Source organism: Vidua chalybeata, chromosome 15 (genome assembly GCF_026979565.1).
Source record: "Vidua chalybeata isolate OUT-0048 chromosome 15, bVidCha1 merged haplotype, whole genome shotgun sequence".
Lineage (NCBI taxonomy): Eukaryota > Metazoa > Chordata > Aves > Passeriformes > Viduidae > Vidua > Vidua chalybeata.
In genome coordinates this window covers 15,296,113-15,318,317 of record NC_071544.1, presented here as the reverse complement: position 1 = coordinate 15,318,317, position 22,205 = coordinate 15,296,113, and the positions used below count along the sequence as shown (strand labels likewise).

At 43.9% G+C, this 22,205-nt stretch overlaps 2 protein-coding genes across 8 annotated transcripts in view; one reads left to right on the top strand and one right to left on the bottom strand.

Moving 5' to 3' along the window:
* The window catches only part of SFXN1 (sideroflexin 1), a 21,947-nt gene extending 9,207 nt beyond the window's left edge, over positions 1 to 12,740 (top strand). For 2 of the 3 annotated variants that reach the window (XM_053956712.1, XM_053956713.1), the window contains exons 4-12: positions 441 to 611; positions 1,613 to 1,711; positions 3,014 to 3,089; positions 3,635 to 3,720; positions 4,961 to 5,088; positions 5,582 to 5,631; positions 10,647 to 10,696; positions 11,336 to 11,383; positions 12,639 to 12,740. In XM_053956712.1, coding sequence (XP_053812687.1) covers positions 441 to 611; positions 1,613 to 1,711; positions 3,014 to 3,089; positions 3,635 to 3,720; positions 4,961 to 5,088; positions 5,582 to 5,631; positions 10,647 to 10,696; positions 11,336 to 11,383; positions 12,639 to 12,735 — 805 coding nt within the window. In that variant the 3' untranslated portion in view covers positions 12,736 to 12,740. Of the gene's footprint in view, positions 1 to 440; positions 612 to 1,612; positions 1,712 to 3,013; positions 3,090 to 3,634; positions 3,721 to 4,960; positions 5,089 to 5,581; positions 5,632 to 7,285; positions 7,364 to 10,646; positions 10,697 to 11,335; positions 11,384 to 12,638 lie in introns of those variants that run through there. The other variant, XM_053956714.1, reaches the window with a different exon arrangement.
* Positions 11,447 to 22,183, bottom strand: KIF20A (kinesin family member 20A). Of its 5 annotated transcripts, none has more exons than XM_053956707.1 (19): positions 22,077 to 22,183; positions 21,491 to 21,663; positions 20,960 to 21,049; positions 20,721 to 20,840; positions 20,142 to 20,280; positions 19,859 to 20,046; positions 19,628 to 19,772; positions 18,734 to 18,934; positions 18,396 to 18,507; positions 18,209 to 18,280; positions 17,536 to 17,679; positions 17,272 to 17,437; positions 16,840 to 17,004; positions 16,122 to 16,261; positions 15,923 to 16,025; positions 15,051 to 15,258; positions 14,575 to 14,666; positions 14,181 to 14,318; positions 11,447 to 13,349 (listed from the first exon to the last, which is right to left on the bottom strand). In XM_053956707.1, exons 2-19 carry the CDS (start codon positions 21,644 to 21,646, stop codon positions 13,077 to 13,079), a joined length of 2,652 nt encoding a protein of 883 aa, XP_053812682.1. In that variant the 5' UTR covers positions 21,647 to 21,663; positions 22,077 to 22,183; the 3' UTR covers positions 11,447 to 13,076. The 5 variants fall into 5 exon arrangements, with proteins under 5 accessions (XP_053812682.1, XP_053812683.1, XP_053812684.1 ...); XM_053956708.1 differs by having other exon boundaries at positions 22,073 to 22,090; XM_053956709.1 differs by lacking the exon at positions 22,077 to 22,183 and adding an exon at positions 21,974 to 22,002.
* Positions 22,184 to 22,205: the final 22 nt, after the last annotated feature.

Genomic DNA, 22,205 nt, shown 5'->3' with positions numbered 1-22,205 from the left:
TTGCTAATGGATGGTGAAGTTATGCCCTTCTTAAGGGTTCTGAAATACAGAAGAGTCTGATTCTGAAAATAGTTAATATGACAGCAAAGCTTAAAACTTCCTCTTACATGTAGCATTTGGAGCAGTTGGTTTCTTAAATACTCTCAATTTTCATAGTTTCACACTAATTACCTCAGAGATTTTGTCTCCACATTTTAGCACTAAAGCCTAGTGCAGCTTTGAGTAAATAGACTCAGCCAACATAACCACTGCTGGGAGTTTTAATTCTTTTTATTTCACCAATCCATTTAAAAGCTGAAGAATCTCTACAAGCTGAGAGTCTCCATTAACTTAGGGTGAACATCCCCAAATCCTCTGATGCCACATTTCTCACGGGCGTTTGCAGCATTTTATAACAGTTGTGCTTCTTGCTGTTGTCTTATCTCTTAACCTGTCCCAAGACAAGGTATCGTGGCACCTGGCTTGACAGAAGATGAGCTGTGGAGAGCAAAATACATCTATGATTCAGCCTTTCACCCAGACACTGGGGAGAAGATGTTCGTGATCGGCCGAATGTCCGCCCAGGTGCCCATGAACATGACTATCACAGGCTGTATGATGACCTTTTACAGGTGAGAGATGGCAGTAAAGCACATAAAACATTTGCCTGCTAATTAGAGAAGTGAAAATCAATGTTATTGTCAAAAGATTTATTGTAAATATTTTTAAATGTGAAATTTTGCTTCCTTTTCCTCTTCTCTCTCCTCATTCCCTCACGTTGATTAACGGTTCTTTCTAGAAGTAGTTTTGAGATAAGCCCTTAGCCCTTCTCCTTCACCATCCCACTTTCCCTCAAACTGGGAAATGTTCCAAAATCCCATCTGTGTGGAGGACAAAGAGAAGGAGATCCCTGGGAATTTCCAGCCTTACTGGCATGCAGGATGTTCTGTCTGCCCCGTGAGTACTCGGAATGCTTCAATCCATTTGGTATGGTTGATTTTAATTACTGTTGTAGACATGGCCACTGGCTGTGGAGGTTCTGCAACTCCCCTGTCATCCCTGCATTTCCTCAGTGGTTCTGGAATCTCCAGGACAGTGAAGCCCACTGAAGCAGAGCCAGTGCTCTCTTAGCAGCCTCGATGTTAGAAACACTTTTTGACACAGGATGCAGGAACTGATGGGAGCTCAAAGGAAACAGCAGCAGCCTTTTGGATGCTGAGATTGTACAAACTCCTGGCACACACCCCAGTTTTGGATGGTGTTTATAAAACATGTGTGTGCTTTAAATTGCAGTCAAGAGAATGAATCAAACCCCCAGGAGAGGTGCCCATTGCCAAGCACTGCCTCCTGTTAACTGCTTGTTCTGTTATTATCTATAACACTTAGAGAAGCTCTCTACCTTTTCTTTGCTTTATTATTCAGGTTCAAAACTAGGTGATTTTTAAATTCTTCTTCTAAAATAACTCTGACTATCAAGTATCAGTATCTCACTGACTGTATTGTTTCATTCAAATAAGCAAGAACTGCATGGTTACTGCTTGCAGTGGCTTTTCTTGATTTGTCATCATTTTCTTGTGCTGTTAATTCAACTGTGAGTTTATTAATAATAATTACAATTGTTTCTCTTTTCAAGAACGACACCAGCAGTGCTTTTCTGGCAGTGGGTCAACCAGTCCTTCAATGCTATAGTAAATTACACGAACAGGAGCGGGGATGCCCCAATCACTGTCAGGTCAGGCACTGAACCTCATAGTTCTGATGAGTAGAAGTTGCTCTCTGGTGTATTTGAACATGGGTGGGCATTAAAGTTTGAGGCGAGACAGGGATAAGTTTTTCCATCTCCTCTAATTATTAATTTGATATGCACAGATGAGAAGTCTGAGAAGGACAGAGCTGAGAACTCCAACTCTGCCATTAAAGACAAGCCTGAGCACCTTGATCAAGAGCACTTAACAGTGCAGGATTTAACAGGAGTCTGTGTTTCAGGGCTCAGTCAGCCATTTGCAAGTTTTCCTCATCAGTTTGGTGTCCTGCCAGAGTATTTCTAAGCTGATATTTTGTGGGGGCCTTCAGTTGTGTCACCGTGCCACCTTCCCAGTGCCAGCACACACCACATTGAGGGTTCATTTACAAAAAGAGATTCCTTCAACTGGTCTGTGCTTGTTTCTACTTGATGTTTAAAAAAGAGACTAAACAGATACAGAAAGCAATAAATCTCAAACTGAAAAAGGGGAAATTTAGGTTAGAAAAACATAAAAAATCTTCCCTGTGAGGGTGGGGAGGCCCTGGCACAGTTACCCAGAGCAGCTGTGGCTGCCCCATCCCTGGAAGTGTCCAAGGCCAGGCTGGATGGGGCTTGGAGCAACCTGGGATAGTGGAAGTTGTCCCTACCCATGGCAGGGTGGAATGGAATGAACTTTATGGTTCCTCCCATACCATTCTATGATTCTATGAATAGAAAACTGGAATTGCAGTACTTGACTTTCTGGTTTTGGGGCTGACTTGCTTCAAGATGTCTGGGAGCAAACTTTGGATTCCAGCACATAGAGACACCTCCTAGCTGAGAATTATGTAAAGTGTGGTTTGGGGCAGGTTGGGTTGGATTTGAGTGTTTGCAGCATGGCTGGTCTGTGTGTATGGGGTTTGGTATGGTTGGTTTTAATTACTATTATAGACATGGCCTTGGAAATCCAAACTGATTTTACTAGGTTAAGCAATTAGGAAATTAAATAAAGAACTAACCCTTCAAGGTGTTCATTCAGCTACATGAGAAATGCTGAACAGGCAGCAATGCACAACCAGCAGAACCTGATTCAGTATTACAGTGTGGCTTGAATATGATTTTTAGTGCTAGTGAAATCAAAGTGTTTAATTCAGTGTCCCATCTAGATCTTGCATCCCCACCTTATTGCAGTAGCACAAGAAAGCCTATTTAACTTCTGGGGGGGCATAACTACGTGTGTAAAATGTAATTGTTTTTCACAGTGACACCAGTGTAGCTGTGCATGTGCAGACATTTTCATTTCTGTTTTAGGCAGCTGGGAACAGCCTATGTTTCTGCCACCACAGGTGCTGTCGCTACAGCCTTAGGACTTAACTTACTAGCAAAGGTATTTTTTTCTATTCTTCCCAAACTGTGATGTCCTGTGAGGAGCTCACAGCTCATTTCTCCTCTGGTGTATCTGTGTCATGCACAGTTCCCACTGTGGAGTTGTTAAGACTGCTCCTTTCTTTAGATCCCAACTTTATTTTTTTCCCTGTGGAGATGGGTTTATGCATATCTGTCAAACAGCTCATGTTTGGTTCATGCAGACTCTGTCTAATAAGGTGCTTTTTTCCCAGTTTCTTTTTCACTTTTCAAGGCATATAAGAAGCAGTTGAAAATTAATTGGACTTGTAATTACACTTCCCTGTGATGCTACTAAATTCAGAATGGTTTTGCCACTGTCCTGCCACTGCTCACTCTGGAGAGCAGCATTTATGACTTATTTCTTGTTTGAAGCTTGTTCTACCTCTGCCCCACCAGTGAGTTTTCACAGAATTTTAATGTAAAGGAAATAAGTCAGGTCTGTCATTAGCAGATGAAGCATTTCAATAAAGACAATGATTATGTACATTTTTATTTTCCTTTTTTTCTCCCCTCTCTGTTTTCCAGCGTGTCTCGCCTCTTATAGGGAGGTTTGTTCCTTTTGCTGCTGTTGCTTCTGCCAACTGCATCAATATTCCACTAATGAGACAAAGGTAGGAAAAAGAACAAAGATCACTCATGCTGGAGGCAAAGATGTTGTTCAGTTGGTTGATCAGCAAGTTACTAAATAAAGCACATTTTGTATCTTTAGCTTGTTTCAGTACCTTGCAGGAACCTCATGCATGAGGTTTTGACTGGTTGTTTGTAACAGGTATAAAATAGAACATAATCATTCTCTTCAGATAAATATCCAAAGAGTTCTTCAGTCTTGGATCTCAGAAACCAGTTACTGCTTCCTTCAAAACTTTGCTCACATGGACCTCTGAATACCAGCTACACTTTGGAAAAACACAGTCATTTCAAAAATGGTGCTTGAAATCCCAGCTGCAGAACTTAGTCACAGAAGTCAGGCTCTGCAGCTGTTTAATCATCGAGGTGACAAAAAGATGCAGTTTGTTAGAAACAAACTTCTTTTTTGTGTCGTGATTTGACTAGGAATAAAAATAGTAGTAGGGAAAAGCAAATTAAAATCATCCTGTTGTGAACACAAGGTTATGGGCAGAAAAGGGAATCTTTAGACTTTACAATGGAAGTTGATCTGTGGTAGTATTTTATCTTTTGTAAAATCCAAGGAGAAGAATAAAGGCAGTCCTGAGGATATTTGCTGTTCCCTGTACTTCTCCCAGTGTGAGTTTAACACCTAACCCTGCACTTGAGCAAAAGATCTAATAGAGAATAATGGAGTTACAGAAACATCGTTTATTTTGTGCCTCCTTTTATACTTTCAAGTATATTCTTCATGGTTGAAATGACAGCTCAGACTAGAATGCCAGGGGGAAGATTTCACAGAGCCTTCTGTTTCAACTCAGTGAAAATAATCTTCCTGTGTTCCATGAGCTGTCAGATAGGACAGGCTCTACTTCCAGAGCAGTCCAGAAAATTCCACTTTTCTGAATTAATGTGTAAAGGGACCTGTCCCTTCTGTGGAATACAGAACAGGCACATCTCTTTTCTTCCCCCTTGGAATGCTGTGATCAGACTCAAGCAGCAGATTGCTGTTACAAATATTCAGTTGGTAACTTCTCAACATATTTTTCCTTGATCTTTCTCTGCCTTTTAATTTTTTATTTTTTGTGCCAAGGAGTGTTACAAACAGACTCACTTAGAAAATAAAATAAACCACGTAATTCTTACACTTGACAATTTTAAGGGACAAAGATATGGTGACAAAAAATAGTGAAAAAATAACTTCACATCCATCACTGCTTTTATTTTTTACCCCTTATTCAACAGGGAACTTCAGTTTGGAATTCCTGTCACGGATGAGGATGGAAAAAGACTGGGTGATTCATCCAAAGCAGCTCAGCAGGCAATTGCCCAGGTGGTGATATCCAGGATTCTGATGGCTTCTCCTGGCATGGGTAAGGATAAGTCCTGTGCAGTCCTGAGTATCAGTTCCTGCTGTGAGAAGGAGATTCAGTTCTATCCAAGTGATTTTCCTTACAGTTCCCCAGGCAGTGTTTGCCTTTCTGTTAAGAACTTCCCCAGGGGAATGTGGAAACATCCTCAGTGTGTTTCACTGAACTGCAGCAGGGAAACTCCTGGGATGCTTGTGCAGAAAAGATACAGAGAGCAAAGGAATGGGAGCAAATTCCACTTGTTTGGAGTTGGTTTAGGTGCTCTGCCAGTGCCAAATGACTGTGCTCAGGTTAGTTACATGTGAAATTGCAGGGTTTTGCTTATTGGGAGAATTCACCTTTGTAAATACCAATCCAACTGGCAATGTGAAGTGAAAACTCAGTGAATGACAAAAGGCTGTGAAAATTGTATTATGGTATTCATTCAGATAAACAGAAAATGAAAACAAAGTGCCTTTCTCTCCAAGGTTAATGCCTTTTTTTATCTTATTTGCAGCAATTCCTCCATTCATAATGAATACCCTGGAAAAGAAAGCCTTTTTAAAGGTTAGTCTTAGATAATCTATCTCTATGTATTTCATATCCTAAGTTAATATTTTAACGAATTTTAAATACTTCCTGAATCTTCATATTTGCCTCCCAAACACTGTGGGAGGACAGCCCTGTAGAACTTGCTTTACAGCTGTCTCTGTCCTTCTGCCTTTCTTAAAGACAACTTGGTTCCTTTTGTTACAGTGCAAGGTAACATCGAGGAAATAGGAACATTCTTGTTACTTTTACTTGTTATTCTTGTTCTTAGAATGCACATTTCCTCCTGTGAAATAAACCTTCCTTGTACTGAGTCTTGGAATACAATGTATTGGGGTAAAAAAGGAACATTTTAATAATGCTGGTTTTCTCACGATAGCAATAAGGAGGCTTTTCTTACCTGCTGTAGTAGTAATCTGAGTTTGCAAACAAAAATGGTGGTAAAAATCTCTCCTGAAAATGATCCTTTAAAATTTGCTGGCTGTAAAGTGCAGGGTAGGCATAGAATGGGCAATGTTTATCAAAGATTACTTATTTCCTCTATTCTTTTTATGCTAATGTAGTGTGAAGTCAAACCCCTGGTGTTGGTAAATCCATTACCTACATCAACATTGTGCACTGTGTGTGCATGAGAGGGTAAAGAACAATAATGGAATTCGTTTCAGGGTTGTCTAACACAAAGGAAATAATATTCAGGTGAGGAACCCTTTAATTCTTTACCAGTAAAGGGAGTTTCATCCTCACTGCTGATATCACTGATTTAATTACTTGGTAGCTCCAGGCAAGGCCTCTGCTTGTGAGACCCACCCAAGAAGCTTAAGAAAATCTGTCTCCTTCCTGTTAGAAAAAATAGGAAAAAAATCATGGTCTGAATCTCCAGACCCTGCCTTGGAAAAGTTTGTGTGGGGACAAGGAGGACAAGCAGGGGAAGATTTTGTTTGGAATGGTTTTGTTTGTCTAAGATAAAACTTTCTAAAGTGTTTAAATTTTATCTCTGTCGTGTTTCTGCCCTTTGTGTCTCTTGTGCAGGGTGAGATTACCCAGTTACACACCCCATTTGAAAGTGTTTCTGTATTCATTAGGCAGGAACAGATTGCCAGGTAATCTGTCTGAGGCAGTTGTGGCTGCCCCATCCCTGGAAGTGTCCAAGGCCAGGTTGGAAAGGGCTTGGAACAATTTGGAACAGTGAAGGGGGTGGAACTGGATGATCTTTAAAGTCCCTTCCAACCCAAACCATTCTGTGATTGTCTTCCAATCTTAAAACTTCTTTTTCCCTAAAGTGCTTTGCTTCCCTCCCACTTGTTAACAGAAAACACTTTTGCTCTCAGTGTAAAAACAGGAAATGTGGCATTTGAGTTTCAGGGTACAAATCAGTGTGTGCTGCTTTTATCTCCTGGAAGAAGTGAGCCTGCAGGGCATCCAAACACACCACAACTTGTGATACTGTGATGTTCTTGAGAATGTATTGCCTGGAAAGTTAACCCTTGTTAAAAAGAATTTAGAGAAAAAATATTTTGTGTGTATTTGACATGTGAGACATGTCAAAGCCATTGCCTCAGCTGACAAATACATGACATTTGTGAAGAAATTGCAGCAATCCTCAGGGTCTGGAGACAAATACCTGTTGTTTTTGTGTGGTGTAATCAACATAAGGGTGTTGTGAATTTTTCAGATCAGCCAAAATGAGCGATTTCTGCAGTGACTACTCAGTGGTCTCTGGTACCATCCTGTCCTCTCCCTCAGCCTCAGAGACTGAATCCAGGTGAAACACTGCTCTGCAGGTAGCCAGTGGTAACACCTGGTAGAGATCAGTATTAAACCCATTAAGAATGAGCTGCATTTTTAACAAGCAGCTTCTGCATGTCCTCATGGGGTTTGAGAAGCACCATCCCATGCCAGCACTCCACCACCATCCCCACACTGCTCTACTAACTCACTACCCTTGGCCTTTGCTTCACCACCACTCTTGGAAATAATTCCTGACTGCTTGCCAAAGCCTCTTGAGCAACACACAAGGCAAAAAAAATTAGGGAAATTATAAAAAAAATTAGAAAGCTGGGTAGCAGTAAGACAGAGAGAAGGAAATGCTCTTGGGATGTTGGTCTCAGAGCAGCCTGTCATCCTCTGGTATTTGAGATAAGATGTAGGTCATGTAGCCCAACTCATCCCCCACACTCCCAGAGGGTTTTGCACCAAGACATTGGTGTGAACTAACAACACTCCCAGAAGTTATTGCTAGAAGATGCCTCAAGAATGTTCTTGGAACACGAGCACGTATTTACTGCTTCAAAAGGAAGTTGCCTTGTAGAAGTATTTTTATCTGTAGAAGTTTTTTGGGGTTTTTTTGCCATTGGTTTCAGCAGCAGCTTTGGGGCCTGTTTATGTAATTATGCAGCATAGCAGTAAATGATTAGGCTGCATAATGACTATTTTCATTAACCCTATGGCCATACTCCTGACCAGCTCTCTGCAGAACCAGGTTATTTTACCTGCTGCAGCAGGAGGACCCATAAAGAGCCTTGCCCTGAGGCACAGGGTTTATAGGTTTTACTTACAGGTAACTTTTCTCCTAAAGAAATAAATAGGTTTTTCCATATAAACCTATGAAAATTCCAATAGACACTAAAGTTTTAATTTATACTACTGCTCTTACACAGCTTTAGCTACAGTTCCTCTTCTGTTCTGCAAACTGTATTAACACCCAAGTTGATTCTAGAAGTTTCCTCATACATCCTTTAAACAAGCTCCTTGGGATCTTTCAATCTGCAGCTAAAATCTGTGTTCAAAACGGTTGCAAAACCAGAACAGAGGGTCTTTTCCTTCAAGCATTGTTCTTGAATGTCTTATGCCCTGAAGTCCTCCATGCATTCCTAATTGCACTGTCATTTCATGTATTTATTTTTTTGAAAACACACATAGCTGGCCTGGGAAAGCTGACAGATTTTTATATCCAACAAAGAGAGGAGGCAGTTAGAGAAAAGCTGATTCTCCTTATGGCTTTTGTTTGCTTAATTATCATTTTTCCATTTTCTTTGTTTGCACTAACCACTAAAATGTCATAAAGACATCTGGAAATTAAATCCTAATTCATTGGGAGCTGCCTGCTTCCGGAGTTAAATGATAGTTCTCTAACACAGTGAATTCTTCTGCTCTTTTTCTTGTAGTTTCTCCATTCGCTCTCTTTGTGGGGGTGTGCAGCCTGCATTTGAATTTTATTGTTTTATGTAGTTCCCTGGGCAACTCCAATTCTTAATTCTGACCTCCCAGTGTTACTTTTTCCTCACCATTTCTGTATTAGTGCAGCCTGGTAACATTCTGAAAAATAAAGGCTGGAATTCAGATCAAGTTGGCAAAAACTGTTCCAGCACATAAACTCCATGTTCCTTATAGAGTCTGTATTAGACACCTCTGTCAGATCAGTGACCAACTCTGACAGACAAAGGCATTAAACCATTCATTCCTCTCAGGGCACCTTCCAACAGCCTTTTCAGTTCTAAAAATCTATTTGGGGCTGTTCTGTTACATCCCTGGATCCCACACTCCCCTGCAATGCACAGCATCCCCCTCCCTCCCTTCTCAGAGACAGTGCAGGGTTTGGCTTGTGTTCACACCTCTTGGCATGGACTCTCCCAGGGCATAAAATGAAAATTTGGGGTGAGTTTATCTCAGCTGAGGGTCAGATGGAGGTGTTTAGAGAATGCCAGAACAGCAAAGCTCTGCTGCCTTCACTCTTCACCCTTCTCGCTGTTGTTTTCTGTTCCCATTTTTTATCTCTTGTTACAGGTTATTGCTGAATTGCACAGTTCTTCCTGCACTCATTTCTGCATTACAGATTGACTCCATGAAAAAAAAAAAAAAAAAAAGAGAGAAGTGGTCTTCTACATTGTTTCTTCTCCCTCAGGCTCTGGAGAAATTTTACTCCACACAGGCTGGTTTTCCCTGCCTCAGACACTGCTGTGACCTCCCTCAGCCCTGAGCTTTGTCCTCCTGAGCTTTCTATATTCCTCTGCCTGTTTCTACACTCAAACAATGCCCAGCTTCTGTTCACCATTTCCCTCTCTAACTTCTGTATCTTGAGAAATTCTTCTTGCAGAAACACCATCTTCACTGAAAACCTCATCACCTCTATCAAGTGATTTTTATCTCATGAGCTATTTTGTTTTAAAATTCCCTTTGTGTCCTTATGGGAGCTGTGTTCTGCTCTTAATGGAGCAAGAGGCAGCAGTGTCCAATGAACAGCTCTGGGTTTACTTCATTAGTAATGAATTTCAATGAAAATTCTGTCAATGAGAGTGGATTCCTAAATAATTTTAAAAGCCTACAAAAAAAATTCTCAGCATATATTCAAGTTCTGAAAAAGTTACAGAATTAATGAGGCGTGTGGGTTATGTGTTGCTTTTTCAGCTTTGTTTTCCCAGTCCTCAAACCCTTCCTTCCCTCAATAAAAGGTGAACTCTTGCAGAACTGGAGTGTTGCTACAGGGACAAGTTCCTTCACATCAGGGGAAGTCATATGACAGGAGAAAGGGCTAAGAGAGGCAGATTTACATCTCCCTTTTTTATGGCTGCTGGCTCTAGTTGCAGGTTAAAACCATTTGATGCCACCAAAGAGAATGTAACCAGACTGAGCTCTCCCTTGGAATTCCTGGGCAAAATTAGGCACCCTGCAGAGGTGTGGCAGCACCACTTGGAAACTTCCAAGTTTTAGCTCTGTTGCTGCTGTGGGCTTGTGAGACTCAAAGCAAAGGCCCAGGAGCAGGTCCTGACTCAAACAGGAGTTTCACTCACTGGAGTTTCTAAGGGACACTTACTCAGGATCACTGTGTACATGGATTCCCCTGGGAATTTCCTTGCTGCTCTCCAAAGGGATTTGGCTCTCGAAGTGGAGCTCAGCATGAAGCCACGCTGGTCAGGCTTTTGCCTTCACATCTCAGAGTCTTTTAGGTGAAATCTGTCTCTTAAAAGAATTCCAGGAAGGTAGGAAGCAGAAAGAAAAGATTCCACACTCACTGTGTGTGGTTTTATTTTCAACAGAGATTTCCTTGGATGAGCGCTCCCATTCAGGTTGGATTAGTTGGAATCTGGTAAGTGGTTTCTTTGGGTTGGGTCTGCTATCTTAAGAGATACTTGTAGGGGTTTTGAGAATGCAGCAATATTTGCTTTTTTTAACAGAAAAAGGTTGAGAGTTACTGAAGGCACAGCAGTTATTTCCATCTCTGTAACTGATAAAATATCATGTTAAAAACAAAAAAGCTGTTAGCAGGGAAGAAGCTGCCAAGAAAAGCAGAGGGAGGGGAGAAAAGGGAGTGGCAAAAAAAGGAATGTGGCAGCTTGATTAGAGAAGATGCATTGGCTGCTACTTCTAAATAGCCAGTGGAATCTCATCCTGGAGGTTGGTAATTCTGGAAACATTTGGTTAATAGGGTTTAGTTTGCTGTGTTCTGGCATTTTCTGCATGCACATAAAGGTAATACACTGTAAGGACATCAAATGGTAATTTTAGACAAATTTGGGAGTGTGGTATTGAAACATTTAGTGCTATTTGTAGGTAAATTATTTCATAAGGTACAATGCAGTGAGATATAAAAGTTACATAGCACTTTGTGGAACTTTATATCACTGTGTAGAGAAAACAAGAAAGCTTTTTACCTAAATCATGCATAAAATTTTTGAATTCTGTTTTAGCATCCTAAATATTGTAAACCTGGTTTTGTCTCCTCTAGTCTCGTGTTTGCAACTCCCCTGTGTTGTGCACTGTTTCCTCAGAAAAGGTGGGTACTGCTGTGAATTATTCTCACTTCAGTGTTATTCCAGATCCAGACACAAACACGGGGTCATTGCCTGCTCAACCACAGTTTTAATTCCTATATAACAAAGGTTATAAACAAGAGAATATACAGAAAAGTAATAACTACGTTATGCACCAGTAATATTTAATAGTTGTTTACAAACCCCAGCAGCTCAAGATGAGTTCTATACAATATATTCTTGTCCAGTAAGGTTATGGATGCACTAAATACAGTCAGAGCCCATTTTATTTTCAGCTGGAAACTCTTCTATTTATACAGAACAGCACTGGATTATCTGTGCTCATTTGTTATTTGTTAATATTTTTCCAGACTTTTTCATCAATACAGAAGTAGCTCAGTACTGAAAGCAGTCTTAGAAGCAATATTCATTATCGCTGAAATCCTTATGAAATCTGAAGGAGTTACTTAACAAAAACCTTTGCTCAATTTGGTAGGTAGTATGGACAGGGCTTTAAATTCAGCTGTCCCTCTCATTTTAATAGTAGTTGTCTAAACTCAACAAGCTGCCAGATGTACCTTAAACAACCCAAGCTTGAGCTGAGTCCATTAAAATGCTGAACTAAGGCAGCTTTTGACTTCCAGAAAACAATAGCCAATTCTCAGTGTTGTTTGATTAAAACAAAGCTGACACCATCTGTTTCCCTGCTTGGCCTAGGACAGAGAATGTGGTAAACAAGTGTCACTAGGCTACCTGGAGATGACTTGACAAACCAACCCAGCACACATGCTACAGTTCTTGATTTCAGCCAGGGCTCTCCAGTTCAGAGGAAGATTAGACCTTGAACTGTGCTCAGGAAATTGCAGCTGTTCAAATGACCTGGCAGCTTAATTCACTTTACTGTGAACCAGCTCTCATAAAAACAAACCTTGTATTCAACTGTATAAAATCACATAGCAAGTTAAATAGGCAAATACATTAAATTTAATAAGAACCCTTTTAGGAAGGCAAGTTTCTATTGCCAACAACAACCTGAGCAATGAAGTGGATCCTTACCCTCATGGTAGTAGCAACAGCCATTTCCTGGCTCCATAGACTATCCCTGCCCTTGGAGCAGGGATTCACATGCCCTGGTCTGTGAGCCTGCTTCCTGGATAAGATGTTTAAGATCTGAAAACTCTTTTGACAATGTAGGAAGTTATAGCAGATGCATTGTCCATCTCATTTTCCCTTCTGATGCTTGTTTGCTGTAACCCCTTCACTGTTTCTTTTGCTCAGTTCGATGTCGGTGTCGCACTTGGAGCCAGATTTGCAAGCCAGGATCCGAGACAACAGCCCTGGCCTAGAACGTGTATACTTCAATAAAGGATTATAACTCAAGGAAGGCAAAGTATCTTTCAAGGAGAAACGTATGAACTTATTTTTTGAATTGTGTGCCAACATAGACAAGAACACACCTTTATCTTGTCCTTTTGTTAAACAGTATTGATCATTGCATTATTTTACAGTTAAAGACTCTCCTCAGTATAGTGTTTAAATTACATAAGGTCACTTTGGTATTGTTTGAAACTTTAAACATACATATCCAGAGATGTTTACATAAGTCTCAAGCAGCTACAATAACAATAAAGAAGCGCACAACGAAAACCAGATGCTATTATATTGGATTTGCCACCTGTTCCAGTAATAGCGAGGCAGGGACCTCCTTTTGAAAAGTCATAGAGCAACTGAACGAAGCTGCCAGCCTCTGGTAGCCACAGTACGGGTGGCTGAACGTGTCAGGATGTTGTGCAGGAAGGGCTTTTTGCCAGGAGGCTGATTGGGCTGCAGGTTTTCCCTGTTGGCACAGAAGCGTTTCTTGAGGGCGGACGTTGGCGGCGCCTGCAGCTTCTGCACCGTGTGGTACTGCTCAGCAATGCAGGCCGCCTTCTTGCGCAGGTCCAGCTTCACCAGCATCATGTTGTTCTGCAGCTCTGCCAAGGTCTGGTCCTGAGGAAGGCAAGGCAAGATATATTTATATAAAAAAATATAAAAATATTGAATCATAGAAAGAAAAGTCCATTCCTAGTTGGAACTGACTGGATTAAAGATCCACTTGTTCTCTGTTGCAGGATTAGACCAGCTTGCTCCAAGCCCTGTCCAACTTAGCCTTAAAACACTTCCAGGGATGGAGCAGCCACAGCTTCTCTAGGAAATGTGTTTTCAGTGCTTCAGCATCCTCATAGTAAAGAATTTTTCCTAATATCTAATCTAAACCTCAGTATGAAGCTATTCCCCCTTGTCTTGTCATTCTCTGCTCTTACAAGAAGAGCCCCTCTCCAGCTTTGTTGTAGGCTCCCATCAGGTACAATGACAAGTTGTCTTAACTCCCTGGTTACTGTGAACTGAGGAGGATAAACTGCCTTTTGCCAAAATTCACTGACTGTTCTGCTACATAAGACCATGCATAAAAGCTTCTACTGTCAACAGTGTAGCAGTTCAGCAACACCTATGAACAGTAAGGATGGGACAAAGCTGACTCCATCCTGCTGCAAATATGCTATCATGGAGTGAATAAGGAAATGAGAACACTGAATTCTCCTACTTTAAGTGCAGACTGCCAGTTAACAGGAACAATTTGGGTCTCCTGTGGAGAGGTAAATACACAACTAACTCAGCCACTGAAAAAAATCAGCCATAGAGCTCCCTTCACAAAATATGTACCAGCAAATAAATAATTTTTATTTGCAGCAGCAAGAACTTTGGTTGCTCTGATTGTGGCAAAGCACACAGACTGGACCCCTCTCCCCCATTCAAGCCACACCAAAGCAGACACATCACCTGTCTTGCCAGGATGTCATCACACATGCCCAGGGCTTCTCGCAGCTTCCCTGCCCCTGTGCTGTGGCAGCACGCCCGCTCAGCAGACTGGAGAGACTCCCCAATTTTTTGTAACTCTGAACGCAGCAATCTGACGTTCTGGAAGAGAGGGATTTAATGCAACAGCTGGTTTTGGCACTGCTCTGCAAACAAAGCCACTCCAAGGTAATTCAAACGAGCAGCACTGAAGGAGGATCCCATCTGAGTGACCAGATACTACAACCTTCAACAACTCCCTTAAGTTCAACAAACCCATTTCATTTGTTTAAAAACCTGGCAGCCCCAAACTCTGCTTTAAGCTGGCAACCACTTTGCCCTGCAAATGTTCTTTTGTGTAACACAGAACTAGATTTACCTTCTGCCCATCCTCCAGCTTCCTGTCCACATCCATAGTAATGGGTTTTGAAGAGGGAGGTGGCTCCACTAATTTCTGGTACTTGTGCAATTCTAGGAACAGACAAAAAGTAGTGAGCAACAGGACATTTATCAGCTTTCAGTATTCCCAAAATTCAGGACTTCCCTTGAGACAAGCTGCCACAGGCAAGCTGGAAGGAGCTTTTGAGTTTGTGCAGAAAGGCACAAACATTCCAGGCTTCTCCCATTCATTTAGACAAAGGGGCTTAAGAATTTGAATGGAAAGATTATCCTGTCCTAAAGTCCATTTTCCTGTGAAAATGAAGTGAAACTGTCCATCCAGCACAATATTTCTGTCACCTACAATTCAAATAATGTTTTGAGGGTGTCTAAATCCAATGTACCCTGAAAGTCTCTCTAACCCTGCACAGGGATCTCTCAGCACAGTTCAGAACCAGTGCAGCATTGGTGCTGTACCTGCACTTGTGGAATTCAACTGCTTTTGACACTGCTCCAGCCTGGCTTTGGTGTCTGCCAGCTCCTGCTGCAGAGCAGGTGAGGTGGCCACTCGCTTGGATCGACGTACACTCTGCTCTGAGTCCTTTTGCTTGGCATCCAGGCTCTCCAGTTTTTGTTTGGTCTCCTGTAGAGCAGCTTTGAGCTCTGAAATCTCCTCATCACGCTCCTGAGAAAGTAAGTTTATTCAGAGAGTCAACATGATTTTCATAGCACAACTTGTCTGAAACGTTCTATGTCTTTATTCCTGGAGAATTTCTCAATCCTACACTTCACACATTGAACCCAGCCTTTAAGGTTACTTTTAAACAAGTACAGCAAACCGATTTCCTGGGAGCCTAAACCACTTTTTTAAAGGTTCTAAAGAAGAGAGATTGTTTTGGGAGTTGGCATCTTCAGAGCAATCTGCAAGAAGTCCCAGAGGTCACTCAAATGCTGTAGGCATGAAAATATGGACAGGTCCATACCCATCATCACAACTGAGAGCAAGAAGAGAAATTCACATAACTTGTGTGAATCTGAAGAGCCCAGATCAAGCCACCAGTGGAAAGGGTAAGGGGGGGGAGAGAATCAAGTTGAACAAATGACGGTTGTACATTAGCTTCCAGATTGACTGCTCAAAATTAGGAAGCCTAGTGGGCCACATAAAGTAGGAGACAAGGAGCAAAAATTGTGGATCAAGACATGAAATAATATCACCAAAAAAACCTCAGAAAGCAAAAATCTTTCTTTTCACTTTGCATAAAGATCTTCCTGGACTCAAGTACCCAGAGTCCCCTCCCAACCCACTGCCACTTTCCTGATGTCATTGCATTGCATTGCCCTGAACAAACCTGCATCTCCTCCTGGTAGTGGTCAGTCAGTAACTCCTTCAGGATGGTCATTTTACCTTCATACAGTTCCTCCAGCTGCTCTCTCTGAGCATCCACGTGCTGGCTACAAAGAGAACAACCAATTCCATGTCAGCATTAGGCAGTTCTTGGTGCTGCAGCTCATCCTGAGCAGAGTGAGGGAGACCAGCACAGGCTGTACCTCCACCACTGCTCCTTCTGTTGCATGTGCTCCAGCATCTCGTTGCAGATCTCCTCGCGCAGGCGCATCTCAAGCTCCAGCTTCTTCTGCCGCTCCTGCACCAGCAGCTCTCGTGCAGCTTCGACCGCGCGCAGCAAGTCCTGCAAGAGGGACACAGCTCTGCTGCCCACACTGCACAACAGAGTTAAAGACCTGGGGTAAACTAAATGAACCCATGTCTGCAGGATGCAGTGATCTAGATTTAAGGGTTTAGTCGCTTGGGAAGAAAAGTTGCCAGGGTTTGCTACCTTGACACATGACAGCTTGAGTCTCTGTAGGGATATGACTTCATCGTGACCTTTCAGCTATCCCTGCTATCCCTGCTGCCTACTTTATCTAGGAAGTTTGATTATTTTTTCCCCATTTAGATTCCCGTTCTGCATGTTTTCTAGATTTCCCTTGCAGAGCAGGAATTACAGGTCTGCACCTGCACTGTTACTGCCACTATTCCACAGCTGACAAAGTGCTTTCAAATTCAGCACGTGTGTCAGATTTAGACCAACTGCAGAATATTTTTGTCAAGGATTCCCAATTTCCTGGATCCTTTTTCCTTTTCAAGTTCTGTGTCATCTCTCTTGGCTCTCTCTGAGCTTGAATCCCAGCTCCCCGGGGCCAAAGCTAACAGTCATGTTCTTGACCTTGCAGCCACATAAAGGCTGTGAAACAAATCACAACCCACCTTCTTCTCATACAAAGAGACATCTGCCTCATCCTCAGTGTCTTCTTCTGATTCCACATCTTCCTCTGGCTCTGCCTCTGGACCCTGGCTGATTCGCCTGCTGTGTTCTTTGATGATGGATTTTAAGGATGGAAGTCCCAGCTTTGTGGGAGGTGCCTGAACAAGCTGAAGGGGAAAAGACCACCATTATCAATCTGCAAAGCCTGGAAGTTGTGTAGTCTTTAAACACAGCCAGCCCCTCTCTGAAACCTGTCAGCCATTTCAGTTTAGCAGAATCTGGAAATACTCTGGAGGTGATAACCACTGGAGAAGCATAGGGATGAGGTACAAGCACGCCCCCTCTCCTTGTGGTGGGAAGGGGCCAAGTCCCACAGAAGCAGGAGAAACCCAAGCTACCCTGACTATGCCATGATCCTGGTGTGTGTTACTCACCTGGCTGGCAATGGCTGAGAACTTGGCTACGTGCAGAGTCTCATCATAGGTGGAAGCACACTGGTTGATGTTGACAATCATGCAGGAGCGCCCGCGCCCCGTGAAGAAGCCCTGGAACACGCGGGTCAGTTTGCTGTCCCGGAACGGAACCACCGCCTGCTTTGTCCTGTGGGAGAGGCAGCAGTGAGCTGGGAAAGCAAAAAAAAAAAAAAAAAAAAAAAAAAAAAAAACCCACACCCTCCCTCTGGAGGTGTGGATGCTCACCTGGCCTGCTGGTTCTGGCGGAGGGCGGCGATGCAGCGGCCCAGGGTGTGCAGGGAGGTGTTGATGTTGTTGGCTTCTTTCATTCGCTCCCCGCTTCTCTGGTCCTTGCAGCGCTCGGACCCCGCCAGGTCACACAGGGATAACCTGAGGGAAACACGATGATACTCACATCACTTACAGGGTCTGTCCTGCCATATCAGGTTTACAGTTCAGACACCCTGCAGTCACCTTCCCAGCTTCCCCATAAGGGCACAGACCATTCCTTTGGGGTGCCTGGGCTGCTGATGGATGAAGGGCCTGCGCTAAGTGTAGGCGTTACACAAAGTAACAGGAAAATGAGCTTTGAAGTGTCAACTTCAAAAATCCTTTGCCAGTCCTCAGAACAGCCACTTTCCAGATAAACACACCCCAGGAACAGGGACCAGCAGCACTCAAATCAGCCCTGCTGCAAGGGTAAGGATGCTCACATTTACCTTCACTCAAAAAGCCGGAGAATTACCTCAAATTGTACCTTGCAATACTCCTCAAACTCCTGTCAGTTCCAAGACTTAGTATTTATTCCTTCCAAGAACTTTCAACACCATCATCAAGATGCTTCCCATACCACAGGCCCTCAGCCAAGGAGACAAGAAAGTTGAGTTTACACCCAAATCCTAAAAAACATGAAACTTACTCGCTGATTTTGGGAACAACTTCACTGCTACCTCTTTGCAAGTGCAGAATCCGAATGGAGAACACACTGTGACTGTAAAGAAACATGCAAATATTAAAAAAAAAAAAAAAAAAACCAAAAAAAACAAACAACTTTAAAAGCCCCTCAGAATTGTATTTCTGCCTAAACAATCCCTCTCCCTTCAGACCTGCGACTGGAGTTCTGGTTCATGTGGGTGCTCGCAAAACTCTGGTTTTTCCGACCCAGTTTCAGGAGCTTCCAGGCCTCATCAGCATCCTGGACATTGATCCAGTTCAGATCTGGAAAGCAAGCATGCATTGGGCACAGCAGTTGGGAGACTGGCAGAAAACTTAGCCCCAACTTCACCATTGAATATCCTTGACATCAGCAAATTTGACAATCCTGTAAATCCCGACATCAGAGCTCTCTGTGGGGCTCTCCAGCACATCACTGCTAAGCCACCCACCCACTCAGCCCTAAAGCCTTCCTAGCAGGCCACTAAACCTCTCTTGCAGGCAAATCTACCTTTCACATAGGGGTTGCCAGTCTGGTCCTCACAGAGCCGCAGCGTTTGCCGCTTGCGGTTCTGCCCAGGTAGAGCTGGTTCCAACAGGTCATAGATTAACTCGTTGTAGATCTCAAAGAAAGAGACCCAGATGGAGAACTGCACATCTCCTGTGCTGGTGAGTGAAATGCGATCCAAGTCAGCCCAGCAAGGGCCTGGTTCTGGGGAAAAAAGAGAAAAAAGGAAGGAAAACAAATCATGACTGCTGCTTTTTGTGGGTCCAACCAAAATGGCTTAGCTCTAGAGCAAGCCACCTCCTTCAGCAAGCAAAACCACCCCAGACACAAATCCTTTTATTTACTTCCTCCCATTTGCATCTATTCTAAAGCCTGTCCCCAGTAAGACAGCCTAAAGCCTGTGTAAGGACTTTTATATACTCAGTTTTGATTCCAGAATTACAAGATATTTCAAACATGAACTCTTTTCAGCATAACTGAAGTTTTAGTCCTTGTTATCTCAATCACTCCATGCTTCTGGATACCTAAGTAGCTGTGTTTGGTAGGCAGAGCACAAGTGCTCAGTGCAGCCTGCCACTTTGGCATCCTGCTTCCCAGCAATCCCCATCTCACAGCAATCAGCTGCTTAATAACCACATTCCTTGAATGAAGTGAGCGAATGTCAAGCAATATTTCATTTCACAAGGCTTGGTTATTATGGACTGGTGAATTCTTCTGATATTGGCAAAATATATGCACAGAGTTCTTCTGACGTGACATCTTTCATAGGGAAAATCTGAGGCTACAGCACCTTTGCTCCCTTACCCACAAGACAGTATCCAAACAGCCATCACCCTTTGCTTCCCCCATCCTCCAGCAAAAAGCAGCAGGTAGTACACAACGAGCTTCCAGAAATACCTTCTGTCTGGCTGAGGTCTGAACGGTTGGTGAGTTGGCTGGATGAAGACAGACCAGCAACTCCACTGTCAAAACTGCCACTGGTGGTGGCCTGGAGCTGAGATTCAGCACTGTGACTCCTCTTCAGCGGCGTTAGCAGCTCCTCCTTGAAGGAAACAAGGAACAGGAGCATGTAGGTAGCATGACACCACCCCTTAGCTCTTGCTAATCCCCCAGAGGCCCCGTGCTTACCTCCCAGAGACCCCTCTGCAGCATCATCTGCTTCTTGGTCTCCTCCTGGCGCACCTGCCTGCTGTCCAGCCAGGTCACCTCGTTGGAGAGGGCAGGCTTCAAGTCCATGGCCTGGTACAGCCGGTCCCCCACACTGTTGAAGATGGTTGCCAAGGAGCGAGGCAGAATCCCCCCATCTTGGGTGGTGCCTGCAGCAAGAACAGCAGCAAAGCTGAGGATTCAGAGGCAGAAAACAAAAAACAATTCCTTCAACAGGCCCCACAACACCTGGTGCTTTCCTTACCCTGAATCGTGTGAGTCTTCCCTGAATTGGTGATGCCATAGGTGTAAACCAGACAGTTCTGCCCACTCAGCACATCCTTTACCACCTGCTTCACTGTCTCATCAAAGAACAATTTCTGCCCCACCTCTGGTCCAAAAATCTACAAACAAGACACAGGAAAAATGGCTTCATGCAGATCTTTCCTATCCTTTGCTGATGGTTGCTCAAGTGATATTACGTGGTCCTGTGTTCCCTGCACTAGCCATGAGCAAGAAACCCACCAGCAATTCCAGCTGAGCTCCCTACAAAAACAAGCTGCTTATTTGTTTAATCCAATAACATCTCATATCACTGCAGCCCTAGTGTGTTTACAGCCTTGTGAACAGGAGTTTGCCATTTGCTGACAAAAAAGAGTTGTCAGAAACAGCTTAGAAAGAAAAAAACTAATAAAATAGTAACTAAAACCTGAAGTAACTGATTGCATGAGACTGCAGAGTTCAGGCAGCGCCCTGGGGTCAGTGAATGTGAATAAGGCTGCTTTTCAAGGGCTGGTTTAAGCTCAAATCACTTCCAGATGGGCTGTTTGTCCCAGCTACCTACCCGGGTGAAGGAGAATCTGTGCACTGCTTGTCCCACTCCTCGCTCCGTGCTGCGCATGGTGAAGGAATTCTTTGGAGCTTTTAGAATAAGGGTTTCTGAGTTCTCAATACAGACACAGCCCTAAAGAACACACAAAATCCATCGTTGCAGTGGCTTACAGGAGGATAGACAGCAAAGGACAACAGCATCTCCCAGCAGGCACACAGGCAGCTCAGACTCTGCTTCATTCAGTGTCTCACCTGGTCTTCCCCCTTTTCTACTTCTGTAGATTTCAGAGGTCGAACTCTAAGGTAGATCTTTAATTTTCCATTATTGTCTTCAGCTACAGCCTACAAGAATCAGCACAAGTTAAATATGGCAGCCAGAGAGGCAGCACACAACCCCCCATGGGAACACTTAACAGGAACCACAATATGGAACACACATGTTGGCTGTGCTGCTACTGCTGAGGAATTTCTCTAGTCCCAAAATCACCAACAATGCCAGAATCTTTCTTAGGCATTTCCAAGCACACCAGCTTTTTGGTTTTGCTTATTTATCTAATGGATCAGACCAACAAAGCAAAGGCCAAACACCAAAACCAAGCATCACCCCAAGAGGCACTCGCTGCCCACTGCTCTCCCAGGAACTGCTCCCCACAAATGTAGCATTCTGTTCCTGCCTCTTCTGAAGGCTCTCTGTTATTTCTGCATTACATCACCTTTATACAGAGAACAGGAGCCACGAGTGAAAACGCTGCCCTGTTTGTGACAGAAGAGCTCCAACCTCACCTGAGAGCCCTCCAGGTTTGGGGAGATGGCAGAGAACTCGGGCAGCAGGTCCTTGCGCAGGTCAGCCCCAAACCCCGCTGCTGTGGACTCGAGCACAGGGGAGGCTGCAGCCTCATCGTCAGAAAACAGCCCTGGGGAGGCAAGTGCTTGTGCCATGGTGCCTCGCACGGCTCCTGGGGAAAGAGGGGCGCAGGACAGGGTGATGTTATAGCAACCCCCTGCCACATCCATCAGTCCCCACAAACATGGATCCCCACCTCGACACACGACGCTGCTTGCAAAGGTGCACACAAACACACCCCCTGCACACGGGGAAACCACACAGGACCCCGGACACAGCCCGTGCACACACAAACACTACCCAGGACTCCAAACCCACCTCCTGCACAGAGGGACACCATACAGGTGACATGTACACAGACACCCCTTTAACACACGGTACCAAACAGACCCAACACATACACCAACCACCACACAGGTCACCTCCTAACCCAGACGCAGCTCGTTGCCGCTTCCCCCACACACACACACAGAGCCCAGCACCACGCGGGTCCGGCCGCACGCGCAGGTACGCGCAGGTACCCACAGCCACCGCCGGCCGCCCCTCTCGCCGCTCCGGCCCCGCTGCCCCTCACGCCGCCCCTCGCTCGGCGTTTCAAACCTCGCCGCCCGCCCGCTCCACCAATGGGAGCTCGGCATGAACGTCCCTCGACCA